The sequence below is a fragment of the Macaca thibetana genome, chromosome 19 (genome assembly GCF_024542745.1).
Source record: "Macaca thibetana thibetana isolate TM-01 chromosome 19, ASM2454274v1, whole genome shotgun sequence".
Taxonomy (NCBI): domain Eukaryota; kingdom Metazoa; phylum Chordata; class Mammalia; order Primates; family Cercopithecidae; genus Macaca; species Macaca thibetana.
Genome location: NC_065596.1, coordinates 25669652 through 25689237, shown reverse-complemented (window position 1 = coordinate 25689237; position 19586 = coordinate 25669652). Strand labels below are relative to the sequence as shown.

The following is a 19586-nucleotide window of genomic DNA, read 5'->3' as shown; positions in this document are numbered from 1 at the left end:
AGGAGTTCAAGGCTACAGTGAACTATGATTGTACCATTGCACTACAGCCTGGGTGACCCTGTCTCCACAACAAGCAAACAAAAACCCAAAATAAAAAACAAAAACAAACCCATTATGTGTTGTGTTATGAAAACCAGCTTGGTGTGGGTTTCAGAGCCTGATTCTACCTTTTTCTTCCTTTCCTCTCCTCTCCTCTCCTCTCCTCTCCTTTCCTTTCCTTTCTTCCTCACTCCCTCCTTCCCTCCCTCTCTCTCTCTCTCTTTCTTTCTTTCTTCCTTTCTTTCTTTTTTGAGACGGAGTCTTGCTCTATCGCCCATGCTGTAGTGCAGTGGCGCGATCTCAGCTCACTGCAACTTCTATCTCCTGGGTTCAAGCAATTCTCCTACCTCAGCTTCTTGAGTAGCTGGGACTACAGGCGCTTGCCACCACGCCTAGCTAATTTTTGCATTTTTAGTATAGACAGGGTTTCACCACATTGGCCAGGCTGGTCTTGAAATCCTGACCTCAGGTGATCCACACGCCAAGGCCTCCCAAAGTGCTGGGATTATAGATGTGAGGCACTGCGCCCAGCCTCTTTTTTTTTTTTTTTTTTTTTTTTTTGAGATGGAGTCTTGCTCAGTCGCCCAGGCTGGAGTGCAGTGATATGATCTTGGCTTACTGCAACCTCCACTTCCTGGGTTCAAGCAATTCTTCTGCCTCAGCCTCTTGAGTAGCTGGGATCACAGGCGTCCGCCACCACGCCCGGCTAATTTTTGTATTTTTAGTAGAGATGGGGTTTCACCATGTTGGCCAGGCTGGTTTTGAACTCCTGACCTCAAGTGATCCGCCTGCCTCGGCCTCCCAAAGTGCTGGGATTATAGGCGTTAGCCACTAGGCCTGGCCGATTCTACCTCTTTCTAGCGGTATGACCTGGGGCAAGTTGCTTCACCTGTCTGGGCCTGTTTCTTCATCCATGAATGGCAGTCATGGACTACCTACCCCCATAGGGTTGGCCGGTAGAGTAAAGATCGTGCACAGAAAATGCTGCATAGGTGCTCCATCAACGCCAGCTGCTGTTTCATTAGTGCATGCTTCCCCAGCACACACTGTGTGGCAGGAACCACAGCAGGGCTTTTAGATGATTAATGTACTTAATAGGAGTGGGGCATAGTGGCTCATGCCTGTAATCCCAGTACTTTGGGAGGCTGACACGGGCAGATCACTTGAGGTCAGGAGTTTGAGATCAGCCTGGACAATATAGTGAAACCCTGTCTCCACTAAAAATACAAAAATTAGCCAGGCAGGCCGGGCGCGGTGGCTCAAGCCTGTAATCCCAGCACTTTGGGAGGCCGAGACGGGCGGATCATGAGGTCAGGAGATCAAGACCATCCTGGCTAATACGGTGAAACCCCGTCTCTACTAAAAAATACAAAAAACTAGCCGGGCGAAGTGGCGGGTGCCTGTAGTCCCAGCTACTCGGGAGGCTGAGGCAGGAGAATGGCGTGAACCCGAGAGGAGGAGCTTGCAGTGAGCTGAGATCCAGCCACTGCACTCCAGCCTGGGTGACAGAGCGAGACTCCGTCTCAAAAAAAAAAAAAAAAAAAAAAAAAAAAAAATTAGCCAGGCATGGTGGTCGGCGCCTATAATCCCAGCTACTTGGGAGCTTGAGGCAGGAGAATCGCTTGAACCCAGGAGGCAGAAGTTGCAGTGAGCCAGGATGGCGCAATGCACTCTAGCCTGGGTGACAGAGCCAGATTCCATCTCAAAAAAAAAAAAAAAAAAAAAGTGGGGGGGCCGGGCATGGTGGCTCACGCCTGTAATACCAGCACTTTGGGAGGCCGAGGCAGGTGGATCACAAGGTCAAGAGATTGAGACCACCAACATGGTGAAACCCCGTCTCTACTAAAAGTACAAAAATTAGCTGGGTGTGGTGGCACATACCTGTAGTCCCAGCTACTCGGGAGGCTGAGGCAGGAGAATCACTTGAACCCGGGAGATGGAGTTGGCAGTGAGCCGAGATTGCACCGCTGTGCTCCAGCCTGGGTGACAGAGCAAGACTCCATTTCAAAAAAAAAAAGAAACCAAGGCCGAGCACAGTGGCTCACGCCTGTAATCCCAACACTTCGGGAGGCTGAGGCAGGTGGATCACCTGAGGTCAGGAGTTCAAGACCAGCCTGACCAACATGATGAAACCCCGTCTCTACTAAATACAAAAAATTAGGTGGGTGTGGTGGTGCATGCCTGTAATCCCAGCTACTCGGGAGGCTGAGGCAAGAGAATCGCTTGAACCCAGGAGGTGGAGGTTGCAGTGAGCTGAGATTACGCCATTGCATTCCAGCCTGGGTGACACAGCAAGACTCCGTCTCAAAAAAAAAAAAAAAAAAAAAAACTTACTTATTTGCCACAAAAACCCTATCAGGTGAGCATCTTTATCACTTCCATTGTACAGATGGGGAAACAGGCTTGGGGTGGGGGCGGAGCCACTTACTGACAACTCCCCAACCAGCAGGGGGTGGTTTTGAACCGGGACCCTCTCACACTACCTAACAAGGCCAGGACAACCTCGGCCCCTCTCCACCAAAATCCAAGAGGTCAAGTGGATGTTGGAGGTGGCGTGGGCCCAGGGAGGTCTCTGACCTCTGCCCCAGCTCCAAGGTCAGCACGCAGGGAGGGCTGTGTGTTTGCTGTTTGCTGCTTGCAATGTTTGCCCATCTCAGGGACGGGAACAGGCTGAAGGTCATTCAGGCTGGACTTCAGAGGCAGCACACAAACAGCTGCTGGAGGATGGGAACTAAGAGATCGGAAGGGGGCGGGGTGGGCCCCAAAACCCAAAAACAGAGCCTGCAATTCTGTTCTCTAAGTCACCAAGCCCCCAAACCACTCTCATCTCCTTCTCTCCATCCCTGGATCCTGTCCCTGGTCTGAATCCCATTCCCTCATCCCCCAAATCCCTGCACCCTCCTCTCTGCTAATCTTCTGGTGTCTCTAGCCGCTCCCCTCCTGGCTGGATACTCTGGGTGATGGTAGGGAAGGCTTGGGTAAAAAAGAGTTTGAAATGTCCCTCCTAATGCATGTTGAAAAATTTAGTTATAATTCACATTCCATAAAATTTACCTTTTTTTTTTTTTTTTTTTTTTTTTGAGATTGAGTCTCACTCTGTTGCCCAGGCTGGAGAGCAGTGGGGCAATCTCAGCTCACTGTAGCCTTTGCCCCCAGGTTCAAGAAATTCTCATGCCTCAGCCTCCCAAGTAGCTGAGACTACAGGCACCTGCCACCATGCCTGGCTAATTTTTAAATTTTTAGTAGAGATGGGGTTTCACCATGTTGGTCAGGCTGGTTTAGAACTGTTAAGCTCAAGTGATCTGCCCGCCTCGGAATCCGAAAGTGCTGGGATTACAGGCATGAGCCACTGCGTCCGGCTAAATTTACCCTTTTAAAGTGTACAGTTCAATGGTTTTTCCTATACTGGCAAGGATGCACAATCATCACCAGTATCTAATTCAGAACATGGCTCACTGCAGCCTCAACCTCCCTGATTCAAAGCCATCCTCCTACCTCAGCCTCCCGAGTGGCTGGGCCCACAGGTGTGCACCACCATGCCCAGCTAATTTTTCTTTTTTCTTTTTTTTTTTTAAGGAGTGATGGGGTCTTGCTATGTTGCCCAGGCTGGTCTTGAACTCCTGAGCTGAAGCAATCCTCCCACCTTGGCCTCTCAAAGTGTTAGGATTACAGGCGTGTGCCACCACGTCTGGCAAGGGATGATTTTGGAGGAGAACCGGAGGAAGTGAGGAGGGAGTCAGGCAGATATCTGGACCCCTGGGAAGAGCATTCCAGGAAGAGGAACAGGAACTGCAAGGGCCCTGTGGTGGGAGCGTGCCCAATACGTTGGAGGAATAGCGAGGAGTTGCTTGTGAGTGATGGACAGAGAGACAGAGATGAGGCGATCATGGACAGGGTAGTGTTCCGTTTATAGGCCTTTGGTAAGTTCTTCTGGGTTGACTCTGAGAGTCAGGAGAGTTCTGAGCAGAGGAAGAGCATAGTCTGCCTTGAGGCCGGACACGGTGGTTCATGCCTGTAACCCCAGCACTTTGGGAGGCCGAGGAGGGTTGATCGCTAGAGCTCAGGAGTTCGAGACCAGCCTGGGCAACATGGCGAAACCCCGTCTCTACTACAAATACAAAAATTATCTGGGTGTGGTGGCACACACACGCCTGTAGTCCCAGCTACTCGGGAGGCTGAGCAGGAGAATCGCTTGAACCTGGGAGGCAGAGGTTGCAGTGGGCTGAGATGGTGCTGCTGCACTCCAGCCTAGGCAACAGAGTGAGACTCTGCCTCAAAAAACAAACAAACAAAAAGTCTGACTTGAGTTCTAACAGACTGCTGAGTGAGAAGAGAGGAGAGTATAGGAGTTTGGAGAATTGATTTTTGGGGAGAAGGGAATACATTAACCCCAGAGAGTAATATTTATACATTTATGTATTCTCTTTATATCTTTTTTTTTTTTTTTTTTTTTTTTGGTAGAAACAGTGTCTCACCATGTTACCCCGGCTAGTCTTGAACTCCTGGCCTCAAATGATCCTCCCACCTCAGCCCTCCAAAGCGCTGGGATTACAGGCATAAGACACTGTGCCCACCTTCAGGATTTCCTTTTTCTTTCTTTTCTTTTTTTTGAGACACAGTCTCGTTCTGTTGCCCAGGCTGGAGTGCAGTGGCACGATCTTGGCTCACTGCAACCTCTGCCTCCCGGGTTCAGGCAATTCTCCTGCCTCAGCCTCCTGAGTAGCTGGGACTACAGGTGCCCGCCACCATGCCCGGCTAATTTTTGTATTTGTAGTAGAGATGGGGTTTCACCATATTGGCCAGGCTGGTCTCAAACTCCTGACCTTGTGATCCGCCTGCCTTGGCCTCCCAAAGTGCTGGGATTACAGGCGTGAACCACCGCACCCGGCCCAGGATTTCCTTTCATGTTTTGAGATGGAGCCTTGCTCTGACACCCAGGCTGAAGTGCAGTGGCATGATCTTGGCTCACTGCAGTCTCCACCTCCTGGGTTCAAGCGATTCTCATGCCTCAGCCTCCCAAGTAGCTGGGATTACAGGTGCACACCACCACACCTGGCTAATGTTAGTATTTTTAGTAGAGATGGGGTTTCACCATGTTGGCCAGGATGGTCTCCAACTCCTGGCCTCGAGTGACCCTCCTGCCTTGGCATCCCAAAGTGCTGGGATTACAGGCGTGAGCCATCACGCCCAGCTTCAGGATTTCTTTTTCTTTTTTTTTTTTTTGAGACTGAGTTTTGCTCTTGTTACCCAGGCTGGAGTGCAATGGCGTGATCTCCGCTCACTGCAACCTCCGCCTCCCGAGTTCAAGTGATTCTCCTGCCTCAGCCTCTCGAGTAGCTGAGTTTACAGGCACCCATCACCACGCCCAGCTAATTTTTTTGTATTTTTAGTAGAGACGGGTTTCGCCATGTTGGCCCAGTTGGTCTCAAATTCCTGGCCTCAAGTGATCTGCCCGCCTCGGCCGCCCAAAGTGCTGGGATTACAAGGGCGAGCCACTGAGCCCAGCTAGGATTTCCATTTTAAGGCTGCGTTACATTCCATTGCATGTATAGACCACATTTCCTTGACCCATTCATCTGTTGATAAACATTTAGGTTGTTTCCATATCTTGGGTATTTTTTTTTTTTTTTTTTTTGAGACGGAGTCTTGCTCTGTCGCCGAGACTGGAGTGCAGTGGCCGGATCTCAGCTCACTGCAAGCTCCGCCTCCCGGGTTTACGCCATTCTCCTGCCTCAGCCTCCCGAGTAGCTGGGACTACAGGCACCCGCCACCTCGCCCGGCTATTTTTTTGTATTTTTTACTAGAGACGGGGTTTCACCGGGTTAGCCAGGATGGTCTCGATCTCCTGACCTCGTGATCCGCCCGTCTCGGCCTCCCAAAGTGCTGGGATTACAGGCTTGAGCCACCGCGCCCGGCTATCTTGGGTATTGAGCAGAGCTGCAGTGAACAGGGGAGGGCAGGTATCTCTTCAAGGTCCTGATTTCAATTCTTTGGAATAAATACCCAGAAATGAGATTACGGCATCATTTGGTAGTTCTGTTTTTAACGTTTTGAGGAACCCCCATACTGTTTTCCACAGTGGCTGCGGTGTTTGGTGTTCCCACTAGCATTGTAGGAGTCCCTTATATATTTTGAATATTAACCCCTTATTAGTTATATGGCTTACAAATATCGTTCTTATGAAATCTTAAGCTGGGTGAGGTGGCTTACACCTGTAGTCCCAGCACTTTGGGATGCCAAGGCGGGTGGATCACTTGAGGTCAGGAGTTTGAGACCAGCCTGGCCAACATAGCAAAACTCCATCTCTACTAAAAGTACAAAAAAATTAGCTGGGTGTGGTGGCACATGCCTGTAATCCCAGCTACTAGGGAGGCTAAGGCAGGAGAAACCCCCAGGAGGCAGAGGTTGCAGTGAGCTGAGATCACGACATTGCACTCCAGCCTGGGGGACAGAGTGAGACTCTGTGTCAAGAAAAGAAAAAAAAAGGCCAGGCACGGTGGCTCATGCCTGTAATCCCAGCACTTTAGGAGGCCAAGGCAGGTGGATCATGTGAAGTCAGGAGTTCGAGACCAGCCTGATCAACATGGAGAAACCTCATCTCTACTAAAAATACAAAAATTAGCTAGGTGTGGTGGCACACGCCTGTAATCCCAGCTACTTGGGAGGTTGAGGCAGGAGAATCACTTGAACCTGGGAGGCAGAGGTCACAGTGAACTGAGATTATGCCATTGTACTCCAGCCTGGGCAAGAGGAGCAAAACTCTGTTTCAAAACAACAAAACATAAAACAACCTCAACCCCTCATCTCGGGTAGACCACACCAGGAAAAGAGTAGCGTAGTGACATTGCCAGGTTGAGGGTTCAATCTAGTCCCAGTTCTCCACTTCCTGGCTGTGTGACCTTACACAAGTAGCCTCACCTCTCTGGGCCTCAATGCCCTTATGGGATTAATAAGGCCCAGTTTGCAAGGTTCTTAGGAAGATCCTTTTGAGACCACGGAGTTAAAACATCCTCAGCACAGGACAAGGAGATGGGGCATTGGAGGGCTTGTGAGGAGTCTCTAAGGTACAGCCTCTGCCCTCTCCCGCAGCCCCTACCCTCTCTGGCACCCCTGGCCCACAGTGAAGAAGCACTCAGGAGAGAATTTTCTATAGGCTTTTTATTGGTGGCACCTGGGGCCACATGGAGGGAGTCCTCAGCACAGGTGCTGAGGTGCGGGAAATTTCAGAGCCCCCTCCTGGGATGTCACCCTTCAGGTGCTCATGAGTTAATCTTGAGTTTCTCCTTCACTTTCCGAAATGTCTCTGAAAACCAATCCCTGTGGGGAGGGATAAGGAAGAGGTCACCGTGTGCAGCCCCTCCCAGGCTGTCCACATTCTACCTGCTACCTGACTCCCACCTCTTCCCCTTCCTGAATCTCCATCCCCACTGTCTGTGGGATTAGGAGGTCCGCTGGGCGGGGTGGGCCAACTTCTGTGCTTCAGTTTCCCAGATGGACCAGAGCACGATGAAGTCTAAACACTTTACCCTTGACTGGGCATGGTGGCTCACGCCTGTAATCCCAGCACTTTGGAAGGCCGAGACAGGCAGATCACTTGAGGTCAGGAGTTCAGGACCAGCTTGGCCAACATGGCGAATCCCTGTCTCTACTAAATTACAAAAATTAGCCACGCATGGTGGTGCATGCCAGCTACTCAGGAGGCTGAGGCAGAATTGCTTGACCCTGGGAGGTGGAGATCGCAATGAGTCAAGATCACGCCACTGCATTCCAGCCTAGGCAACAGCGTGACGACTCCATCTCAGAAAAAAAAAACAAAAAAAACCCTGGCCTGGCTTTCAAGGCCTGCCATCTCTTGCTACCAACTCTTTCTTCCAATCTGCCCTTGCCTTAGCTGTTCTCATTCAAAGGTACTTTCCAGTCTCCCTGCCTATGCCCAGGCTGTTCACATGCCTGGAATGCCACCCGCTCTTGATTATGATTATCGATCAACCTTCTTGGCTTAGGACCTTTGCCTCTCCCTCCAATCTTCCTTCCTTCCTTCCTTCCTTCCTTCCTTCCTTCCTTCCTTCCTTCCTTCCTTCCTTCCTTCCTCCCTCCCTCCCTCCCTCCCTCCTCCCCCCCCTCCCCTCCCCTCCCCTCCCCTCTCCCCTCCCCCCCTCCCTCCCCCTTCCCTTCCCTTCCCTTCCCTCCTTCCTTTTTTTTTTTTTTTTGACAGAGTTTCACCTTTGTTGCCTAGGCTGGAGTGCAATGGCGCGATCTCGGTTCATCGCAACCTCCGGCTCCCAGGTTCAAGCGATTCCCCTGCCCCATCATCCCGAGTAGCTGGGATTACAAGCATGCGCCACCATGCCCGGCTAATTTTTTGTATTTTTTTTTTAGAAGAGACAGGTTTTCTCCTTGTTGGTCAGGCTGGTCTCAAACTCCCGACCTCAGGCAACCCACCCACCTCGGCCTCCCAAAGTGCTGGGATTACAGGCATGAGCCATTGTGCCTGGCCTACTTTTGTATTTTTAGTGGAGATGACGGTTTCTCCATGTTGGTCAGGCTGGTCTTGAACTCCCGACCTCAGGTGATCCGCCTGCCTTGGCCTCCCAAGGTGCTGGAATTACAGGCATGAGCCACTACACCTGGCTTCCAATCTTTCTAAGTTTAGTCCTGGCTAGATTTTCCCTCCCTCCCTCCCTTCCTGCCTGCCTCCCTCCCTTTCCCTCCCTCCCTCCCTCCCTCCCTCCCTTCCTTCCTTCCTTCCTCCCCCCCTTCCTCTCTCTCCTTCCTTCCTTCTTTTCTTTTCTTTTCTTTTCTTTTCTTTTCTTTTCTTTTCTTTTCTTTCTTGTTGAGACAGGGTCTCATTCTGTTGCCCAGGCTGGAGTGAAGTGGCACAAACATAGCTCACTGCAGCCTTAACCTCCTGGGCTCAAGGGATCCTCTTGCGTCAGCCTCCCGAGTAGCTGGGACTACAGGTACATGCCATCATGCCTGGGTAATTTTTTGTATTTCTAGTAGAGACAGGGTTCTCAAACTCCTGACCTCAAGTGACCCACTCACCTCAGCCTTCCAAACCTTCCAAAGTGCTGGGATTACAGGTGTGAGCGACCGTGCTCAGCATGTTCTTCACTGTTTTATTGCCCACAATGAAACAGTTTCCAGCACTTAACAGATGCTCAATAAATATGTGTTAAGGAATGATTCTCTAACTTGCCACAGGGAGCAAGGGTGGATTTAAAGATGCACTGAGCATCTACAATGTGCCAGACACCCTGTAGGCCCTCTCCTTTACTTCCCCTCAGAACCACCATTTTACAGGAAGGAAACTGAGGCTCACAGTAATGCCTCTCTCTTAAGATCACACAGGGAGTAAGGGGCTCTATGCCAGCCTGGGGACACAGGTCTGGCCAAGTTTGGGTCCTCCATTACCCCACAAGACCATCTGTTTTTTGTTTTTTGTTTTTTTTTCGAGACGGGAATTCGCTATTGTTGCCCAGGCTGGAGTGCAGTGGCATGATCTCCGCTCACTGCAACCTCTGCCTCCCAGGTTCAAGTGATTCTCCTGCCTCAGCCTCCCAAGTAGCTAGGAATAGAGGCATATACCTCCATGCCCGTCTAATTTTTTTGTATTTTTAATAGAGATGGGGTTTCTCCATGTTGGTCAGGCTGGTCTTGAACTCCCAGCCTCAGGTGATCTGCCCGACTCGGCCTCCCAAAGTGCTGGTTTACAGGCGTGAGCTATTGCGCCCAGGCTTTTTTTTTTTTAGAGATAGGATCGCCGGGTGTGGTGGCTCACACCTGTAATCCCAGCACTTTGGGAGGTCGAGGCAGGCAGATCACAAGGTCAGGAGTTCAAGACCAGCCTGGCCAAGATGTGAAACCCTGTCTCTAATAAAAATACAAAAAAAATTAGCCAGACGTGGTGGCAGGCGCCTGTAATCCCAGCTAGTCAGGAGACTGAGGCAGAGAATTGCTTGAACTGGGGAGGTAGAGGTTGCAGTGAGCCGAGATGGTACCACTGCACTCCAGCCTGGGAGACAGAGCAAGACTCCATCTCAAAATAAATAAATAAATAAATAAATAAATAAATAAATAAATAAATAAAATAAAAATAGAGACAGGATCTCGCCACGTTAGCCAAGCAGGTCTCAAACTCCTAGGCCCCAGCAATCCTCCCACAGTCATGAGCCACTGTACTTGAGCAAGACCATCTTTTCTTTTTCTTTTTTTAGACGGAATGTTGCTTTGTCACCCAGGCTGGAGTGCAGTGGCACCATCTTGGCTCATTGCAACCCTCACCTTCCTGGTGCAAGCAATTCTCCTGACTCAGCCTCCCGAGTAGTTGGGATTACAGGTTCATGCCACCATGTCAGGCGAATTTTTTTGTAATTTTAGTAGAGACAGGGTTTCACCATGTTGGCCAGGCTGGTCTCGAACTCCTGAACTCAGGCAATCTGCCCACCTAGGCCTCCCAAAGTGTTGGGATTATAGGCATGAGCCACGGCGCCCAGCCCAAGACCATCTTTTAAAATGTGGCCTGGATGGGAGTCCGGGAAACTGTCCCTGAAGTCTGAGATCCTTGAGATCTAGCTGTGTGACCAGAAGGACGCTGTCAGCCTCTCTGGGACTTGTTTTTTTTCAATTTGTCCATCTTGGACCATCCTCCACGGCTCCACCCAAAAACACAGCCCAGCCCTCCTGTGCCCTGGGAAGGGTTCTAACCGTGTCTTGGCAGGAAGTTCACTCTGTGTGATGAGGTTGATGAATTCCCCAACATTGTCCTCCAGGGTCTTTCCAAACTCCTCCAGGACATCAAAGGGGTTGGAGACGTCTGGAACCCCCTGGGCTGGGGTTGGGCCTGCCAGGAAGATGGGCAGCGGTGCAAAAATTTTTTTTTTCTTTTTGAGACGCAGACTTGCCGTGTCAAGTGCTATGATCTCGGCTCACTGCAACCTCCACTTCCTGAGTTCAAGCAGTTCTCCTGCCTCAGCCCCCCAGGTAGCTGGGATTACAAGCGCACGCCACCACAACTGGCTAATTGTTTTGTATTTTTAGTAGAGATGGGGTTTCACCATGTGGGCCAGGCTGGTTTCGAACTCCTGACCTCAAGTGATCTGCCTGCCTCGGCCTCCCAAAGTGCCGAGATTACAGGCATGAGCCACCGCACCCGGCCAAAAATTTGTTATTGGAACCCCCTTGGGATGGGATCCTGGGATGGATAAGGAGATCCTTGGGGATCATGTGGTTAGAATGGGGAGGATACTGGAGTGACCGCGTGGGGCTCAAGCCGCTGGGAATTGCCTTACTCAGCACTGACCTCCTCCCACAGCCCCTCGCCCTGATCACCCAGTTTCAAGGCGGTAGAAAGAGGACAGCCAATCCTAGAGGCGTAGGCGTCAATACGTCATCAGATGCTAGGGCTCTCCTGGGCAGATTTGGCGCCTGCCGAACTGAGCCTGGGAGAACCTGGAGACCCACCCGACCACAATGGGGCAACCACGACCCAGAGGGGGCCCCAGAGCTCTCAGAGGTCCTCTAAGCCGGGACCCAGGCCTGTAGCCACCTTCACTCTTCCAAAAGTCCAACTCCGCAATTCTCCCATCCCTCTTTTACCTTCCAAGACCATCGACAGAACCACCACCAGGAGCGACAGGAAGAGCCTCATGGCGGGGCCGGAGGGGCACTCTGGAGGCAGAGGGGGAGGGGTGAAGGGGATCAGTAGCACCCTCCTCCGTGCCTCCCTTTCTTCCTCCCACGATACCCTCATCTCCTTTTTTTGAGTTCTTGCAGAGTGGAGGCTGGTGTCCCTCCCAAACACTCAGCACCAACCTGAATCCTTGCTGGAGGGCTCCGTTGGGAGGTCCTGTACCACCAGCAGGACCTTTATCAGGCTGGGGAGGGGGCGGGGGAGGTTGATGTTGATCTCTCTCCTCCTGAGCCTGCCTCCTTCTGCCCACCCAGGTTTTTCTCCTCTGCCCCTGGCCCGTGGGCGTTGGGGTCAGGTGGGGTCCCGGGCACTTCCCTTAGCCCCAAAGCCCTTTACCATTCAGCACCCTCACCTCCCAATCTCCCTGACTCTAGGGGGTCCTCAGACTACCATAGCCCCTTTCCTCAACTCAGAGGGCAGCCTCGTCCTGTCTCTGTGGACATCCTCCCTCAGGGGCCTTCCAGTAATAACCCTGTGATCTCATCCACCCCTCATTCACACCATGTCCCTAGACCACCTCTTTCCCCCACTTCCCCTCTCTTAGCAAGCCTTCTCAGCCCCAACAACTCTTCCTTTATGTTGCTGGGGTCTCTCAGTTGGCCCCGCACTCCTACCCTGCGTGCCACCTCCAATTTCTTTCAGATCAGCCCTTGAAGCACCCCAGACCACCCTGATACTCTCTGGGCTCTTAACTTGATGGTTCTGTCTCCCTTTTTTGCGAGGGGGTCACCTTAGCTGGACGACACTGTAAAAACCTCACTTGCATTAGCCAGGTGTGGTGGCTCATGCCTGTAATTCCAGCGCTCTGGGAAACTGAGGAGGGAGGATTGCTTGAGCCCAGGAGTTTGAGACCAGCCTGGGTAACATAGGGTGACCTCATCTCTACAAAAAAATTTAAAAATTAGGCCGGGCGCGGTGGCTCAAGCCTGTAATCCCAGCACTTTGGGAGGCTGAGGCGGGCGGATCACAAGGTCAGGAGATCGAGACCACGGTGAAACCCCGTCTCTACTAAAAATACAAAAAATTAGCCGGGCGCGGTGGCGGGCGCCTGTAGTCCCAGCTACTCAGGAGGCTGAGGCAGGAGAATGGCGGGAACCCGGGAGGCGGAGCTTGCAGTGAGCCGAGATCGCGCCACTGCACTCCAGCCCGGGCGACAGAGCGAGACTCCGTCTCAAAAAAAAAAAAAAAAAAAAAAATTCAAAAATTAGCTGGGTGTGGTGGCGCACACCTGTAGTCCCAGCTCCTCAAGAGGCTGAGGTAGGAAGATTGCTTGAGCCCAGGAGTTCGAGGCTGCAGTGAGATATGATTGCGCCACTGCACTCCAGCCTGGTGGGACAGAGTGAGACCCCATCTCAAAAAATTAAAACCCTCGGCTGAAAAGTTCTGAGTGTATGCCCCTTCCTCCCTTCCACCAGGACTCACCCCCTTTGCCTGACTACCTCCCCACAACACTCCATCTGCTCTTATTCACCCTCCAAGGCCCCTCCTGGCACCAAGCCTGCTTCCCCCCATCACCACATCCGTCCCCCAAGGCTGGAGTCCAATTCTTTCCCCACCAGCTGCCTTTGACCGCCAGTGACCCTGGCAGCTGGTGGGGAGGGTGTCCTCGGCCCAGCCTCAGACTCTAGGTTGGCTGGCCTTGTGCCCCCACAACCACGTGTCAGCCTGGCGGTAGGGGGATGGTTGTGAAAGGGACAGCATAGACAAGACCCTGGCAGGATTGCAACATCCCTCTGGCCGGCTCAGAGCTTCCAGTCCCTGTCAGCCCCAGGGGCCCCCCTACTTCCCCAACTGAGCCCAACATTCCCCAAACATCCACCCAGATGTCTGCTTCCCTGACCCCACAAGAATGGAATACCAGTGCTCCTGTTTTCCAACCTCATCCTCTCCTCTGCTATAGGAGTTTCTGTTTTATAGATGGGGAAACTGTCGCCCAACCAAGAACATCCAGTAGGGCTCGGCGAGGGGCAAAGAGGGGGCTACTGACTGGGCGCAGTGGCTCACACCTGTAATCACACCACTTTGGGAAGCTGAGGCGGGAGGATCTGCTTGAGCCCAGGAGTTTGAGACCAGCCTGGGCAACATAATAAGACCCCATCTCTAGGAAAAAAAATAAAAATTTGGCCAGGCGTGGTGTGCCACGCCTGTAATCCCAGCACTTTGGGAGGCCTGGGCGGGTGGATCATTTGAGGTCAGGAGTTCGAGACCAGCCTGACCAACTGGTGAAACCCTGTCCCTGTTAAAAATAGAAAAAATTAGCCAGGTGTGGTGGCGCAGGCCTATAATCCCAGCTACTTGGGAGGCTGAGGCACAAGAATCGCTTGAAATGGGGAGGCAGAGGTTACAGTGAGCCGAGATGGTACCACTGCACTCCAGCCTGGATGACAGAGCCAGACTCCATCTCAAAAAAAAAAAAAAAAAAAAAAAAAAAAAAATTCGGCCGGCTGCAGTGGCTCACGCCTGTAATCCTAGCGCTTTGGGAGGCTGAGGCTGACCAACTTGGAAAAACCCGGTCTCTGCTAAAAATACAAAATGCGCCAGGTGTGGTGGCACATGCTTGTAATCCCAGCTACTTGGGAGGCTGAGGCAGGTAGAGAGGTTGTGGTGAGATGAGATTGTGCCATTGCACTCCAGCCTGGGCAACAAGAGTGAAACTCCGTCTCAAAAAACAAAACAAGCCGGGCACAGTGGCTTATACCTGTAATCCCAACACTTTGGGAGGCCGAGGTGGGTAGATCACGAGTTTCAGGAGATCGAGACCATCCTCGCTAACACGGTGAAACCCCGTCTCTACTAAAAATACAAAAAATTAGCCGGGCATGGTGGCGGGCACCTGTAGTCCCAGCTACTCGAGAGGCTGAGGCAGGAGAATGGCGTGAACCCGGGAGGTGGAGCTTGCAATGAGCTGAGATCATGCCACCGCACTCCAGCCTGGGCGACAGAGCGAGACTCTGTCTCAAAACAAAACAAAACAAAAAAACTTACTTATTTGCCACAAAAACGCTATCAGGTGAGCATCTTTATCATTTCCATTGTACAGATGGGGAAACAGGCTTCGGGGTGGGGGCGGAGCCACTTACTTCCCTACCAGCAAATGGTTTTGTTTTGTTTTGTTTTGTTTTTTGAGACAGAGTCTCGCTCTGTAGCCCAGGCTGGGGTCCAGTGGCCGGATCTCAGCTCACTGCAAGCTCCGCCTCCCGGGTTTACGCCATTCTCCTGCCTCAGCCTCCCGAGTAGCTGGGGCTACAGGCGCCCGCCACCTCGCCCGGCTAGTTTTTTGTATTTTTTTTTTTTTTTTTTTTTTTTTTTTTTGAGACGGAGTCTTGCTGTGTCACCCAGGCTGGAGTGCAATGGCCAGATCTCGGCTCACTGCAAGCTCCGCCTCCCGGGTTCACGCCATTCTCCTGCCTCAGCCTCCCAAGTAGCTGGGACTACAGGCACCCGCCACCTCGCCCGGCTAGTTTTTTTTTTTTTTTATGTATTTTTTATTAGAGACGGGGTTTCACCGTGTTAGCCAGGATGGTCTCGATCTCCTGACCTCGTGATCCGCCCGTCTCGGCCTCCCAAAGTGCTGGGATTACAGGCTTGAGCCACCGCGCCCGGCCAGTTTTTTGTATTTTTTAGTAGAGACGGGGTTTCACCAGGTTAGCCAGGATGGTCTCGATCTCCTGACCTTGTGATCCGCCCGTCTCGGCCTCCCAAAGTGCTGGGATTACAGGCTTGAGCCACCGTGCCCGGCCTAAGCAAGTGGTTTTGAACCCAGACCCTCTCACACTACCTAAACCACGCCAGGACAACCTCTGCCCCTCTCCACCAAAATCCAAGAGGTCAAGTGGATGTTGGAGGTGGCGTGGGCCCAGGGAGGTCTCTGACCTCTGCCCCAGCTCCAAGGTCAGCACGCAGGGAGGGCTGTGTGTTTGCTGTTTGCTGCTTGCAATGTTTGCCCATTTTAGGGACGGGAACAGGCTGAAAGTTGTTCAGGCTGGACTTCAGAGGCAGCACACAAACAGCTGCTGGAGGATGGGAACTGAGGGGTTGGAAGGGGGCAGGGTGAGCCCAGAAACTCCAGTGTGCCTCTGAGCCTGCAGCTCTGTTCTCTAAGTCACCAAGCCCCCAAACCACTCTCATCTCTTTCTCTCTATCCCTGGATCCTGTCCCTGGTCTGAATCCCACCCCCTCATCCCCCAAATCCCTGCACCCTCCTCTCTGCTAATCTTCTGGTATCTCTAGCCACTCCCCTCCTGGCTGGATACTCTGGGTCATGGTAGGGAAGGCTGGGGTAAAAAAGAGTTTGAAATGTCCCTCCTAATGCATGTTGAAAGATTGAATTATAATTCACATTCCTTTTATTTATTTATTTTTTTGAGATTGAGTCTCACTCTGTTGCCCAGGCTGGAGTGCAGTGGGGGAATCTAGGCTCACTGTAGCCTCCACCCCGCAGGTTCAAGAAATTCTTGTGCCTCAGCCTCCCAAGTAGCTGAGACTCCAGGCACCCGCCACCACGCCTGGCTAATTTCTTAATTAATTATTAATTTTTTTTTTGAGATGGAGTTTCGCTCTTGTTGCCCAGGCTGCAGTACAATGGTGTGATCTCGGCTCACCGCAATCTCTGCCTCCTGGGTTCAAGCAATTCTCCTGCGTCAGCCTTTGGAGTAGCTGGGATTACAGGTGTGTGCCACCATGCCCGTCTAATTTTTTGTATTTTTAATAGAGATGGGGTTTCTCCATGTTGGTCAGGCTGGTCTCAAACTCCCAGCCTCAGGTGATCTCCCCAACTCGGCCTCCAAAAGTGCTGGGGTTACAGACATGAGCCACCGTGTCCAGCTACATTTACCCTTTGAAAATGTACAGTTCGATGGTTTTTCCTATATTGGAAAGGTTGCACAATCATCACCAGTATCTAATTCAGAACATGGCTCACTGCAGCCTCAACCTCCCTGATTCAAAGCCATCCTCCTACCTCAGCCTCCCGCATGGCTGGAACCCCAAGGTGTTCACCACCATGCCCAGCAAATTTTTTTTTTTTTTTTTTTTTTTTTTTAGGACGGATGGAGTCTTGCTATTGCCCAGGCTGATCTTGAACTCCTGAGCTGAAGCAATCCTCCCACCTTGGCCTCTCAAAGTCTTAGGATTACAGGCATGTGCCACCACATCTGGCAGGGGATGATTTTGGAAGAGAACTGGAGGAAGTGAGGAGAGAGCCAGGCAGGCTTGACCCTGGGAGGCAGAGGTTGCAGTGGGCTGAGATGGTGCCACTGCACTCCAGCCTGGGCAACACAGTGAGACTCTGTCTCAAAAAAACAAAAAATCTGCCGGGCGCGGTGGCTCAAGCCTGTAATCCCAGCACTTTGGGAGGCCGAGGCGGGTGAATCACGAGGTCAGGAGATCGAGACCATCCTGGCTATCATGGTGAAACCCCGTCTCTACTAAAAATACAAAAAAAAAACTAGCCGGGCGTGGTGGCGGGCGCCTGTAGTCCCAGCTACTCGGAGGCTGAGGCAGGAGAATGGCGTGAACCTGGGAGGCGGAGCTTGCAGTGAGCCGAGATCGCGCCACTGCACTCCAGCCTGGGTGACACAGCGCGAGACTCCATCTCAAAAAAAAAAAAAAAAAAAAAAAAAAAAAAATCTGACTTGAGTTCTAACAGGCTGCTGAGAGAGAAGAGAGGAGAGTATAGGAGTTTGGAGAGTTGATTTTGGGGGAGAAGGGTATGCATTAACCCCAGAGAGTAATATTTATACATTTATTTATTATCTTTCTTTCTTCTCTTTTTGGTAGAGATGGTGTCTCACCATGTTACCCAGGCTGGTCTCGAACTCCTGGCCTCAAGTGATCCTCCCACCTCAGCCTTCCAAAGCGCTGGGATTACAGGCATAAGCCGCCATGCCCAGCTTCAGGATTTCCTTTTATATTTTGTCTTTTTTTTTTTTTTTTTTCCTTTTTGTGGAGAACGGGGTCTCGCTATATTACCCAGGCAGGTCTTGAACTCCTGGGCTCAAGCTATCCTCCCACCTCTGCCTCCCTGAGAGCTGGGATTACAGGCGTGAGCCACTGCGCCCGGCTCCTTTTATGTTTTGAGATGGAGTCTTGCTCTGATGTCCAGGCTGAAGTGCAGTCGCATGATCTCCACTTACTGCAGCCTCCACCTCCTGGGTTCAAGCGATTCTCATGCCTCAGCCTACCGAGTAGCTGGGATTACAGGTGCTGGCCACCAACCCTTGCTAATTTTTGTATTTTTAGCAGAGACGCGGTTTCACCATGTTGGCCAGAATGGTCTCCAACTCCTGGCCTCGAGTGATCCTCCTGCCTTGGGATCCCAAAGTGCTGGGATTACAGGTGTGAGCCACCGAGCCTGGCTTCAGGAGTTCCTTTTTTTTTTTTGAGTTGGAGTTTTCCTGTTGTTGCCCAGGCTGGAGTGCAACAGTGCAATCTCCACTCACTGCAACCTCTGCCTCCTGGGTTCAAGTGATTCTCCTGCCTCAGCCTCTCGAGTAGCTGGGTTTACAGGCACCCGCCACCACGCCTGGCTAATTTTTTTGTACTTTTAGTAGAGACGGGGTTTCATCATGTTGGCTAGGCTGGTCTCCAGCTCCTGGCCTCAAGTGATCCGCCCGCCTTGGCCTCCCAAAGTGCTGGGATTACAAGCATGAGCCACCGAGCCCGGCCTCAGGGTTTCCTTTTTAAGGCTGCGTTACATTCCATTGCATGTATAGACCACATTTCCTTGACCCATTCATCTATTGATAAACATTTAGGTTGTTTCCATATCTTGGGTATTGAGCAGAGCTGCAGTGAACAAGGGAGGGTCCTGATTTCAATTCTTTTGAATAAATACCCAGAAGTGGGATTGCTAGATCGTTTGGGAGTTCTATCTTTAATGTTTTGAGAAAACCCCATACTGTTTTCCACAGTGGCTGCGGTGTTTGATGTTCCAGCTAGGACTGTGGGAGTCCCTTATATATTTTGATTTTTTTTTTTTTTTTTTTGAGATGGAGTCCCACTCTGTAGCCCAGGCTGGAGGGTAGTGGTGCAATCTTGGCTCACTGCAACCTTCGACTCCTGGGTTCAAGGGATTATCTTACCTCAGCCTACCGAGCAGCTGTGATTACAGGCATGTACCACCCCACCTGGCTAATATTTTTGTATTTTTAGTAGAGACAGGGTTTCACCATGTTGGCCAGGCAGGTCTCGAACCCTTGACTTCAGGAGATCGGCCTGCCTCAGCCTCCCAAAGTGTTGGGATTACAGGCGTGAGCCACTTCGCCTGGCCTGAATATTAACCCCTTATTAGATATGTGGCTTACAAATATTTTTCTTTGAAATCTTAAGTTGGGCGCGGTGGCTCACGCCCGTATTCCTGGCACTTTGGGAAGCCAAGGCAGGTGGATCACTCAAGGCCAGGAGTTTGAGACCAGCCTGGCCAACATGGCGAAATTCCGTTTCTATTAAAAATACAAAAAAATTAGCTGGGCATGGTGGCACATGCCTATAATCCCAGCTACTCAGGAGGCTGAGGCAGGAGAATCCCTTGAACTCAGGTGGTGGAGTTTGCAAGGCTGCAGTGAGCGGAGATCATGCAAGTGCACTCAAGCCTGGGTGACAGGACCAGACTTCGTCTCAAAAAAAAAAAAAAAATATATATATATATATATATATTAATTACATAGGGTTCATAAGGTTGTTTCTCATGTGTATGTGGTTTAATTTTCCATAAGAGCCGGGCACAGTGGCTCACGCCTGTAATCCTAATACTTTGGGAGGCCAAGACAGGAGGATTGCTTAAGCCCAGGAGTTGGAGACCAGCCTGGCCAACATGATGAAACCCTGTCTCTACTAAAAATACAAAAATTAGCTG

The 19586-nt window shown here is 51.3% G+C and overlaps 2 protein-coding genes across 2 annotated transcripts in view; both read right to left on the bottom strand.

Moving 5' to 3' along the window:
* Nucleotides 1-19586, bottom strand: part of CLPTM1 (CLPTM1 regulator of GABA type A receptor forward trafficking) — an 81593-nt gene that overhangs the window by 56215 nt on the left and 5792 nt on the right. The window lies entirely within an intron of this gene.
* On the bottom strand, nucleotides 7180-11704 carry LOC126943522 (apolipoprotein C-I, acidic form). The gene is made up of 3 exons (XM_050772362.1): nucleotides 11638-11704; nucleotides 10747-10882; nucleotides 7180-7356 (listed from the first exon to the last, which is right to left on the bottom strand). The coding sequence occupies exons 1-3, from the start codon at nucleotides 11687-11689 to the stop codon at nucleotides 7299-7301; spliced, it is 246 nt and encodes an 81-aa protein (XP_050628319.1). The 5' UTR covers nucleotides 11690-11704; the 3' UTR covers nucleotides 7180-7298.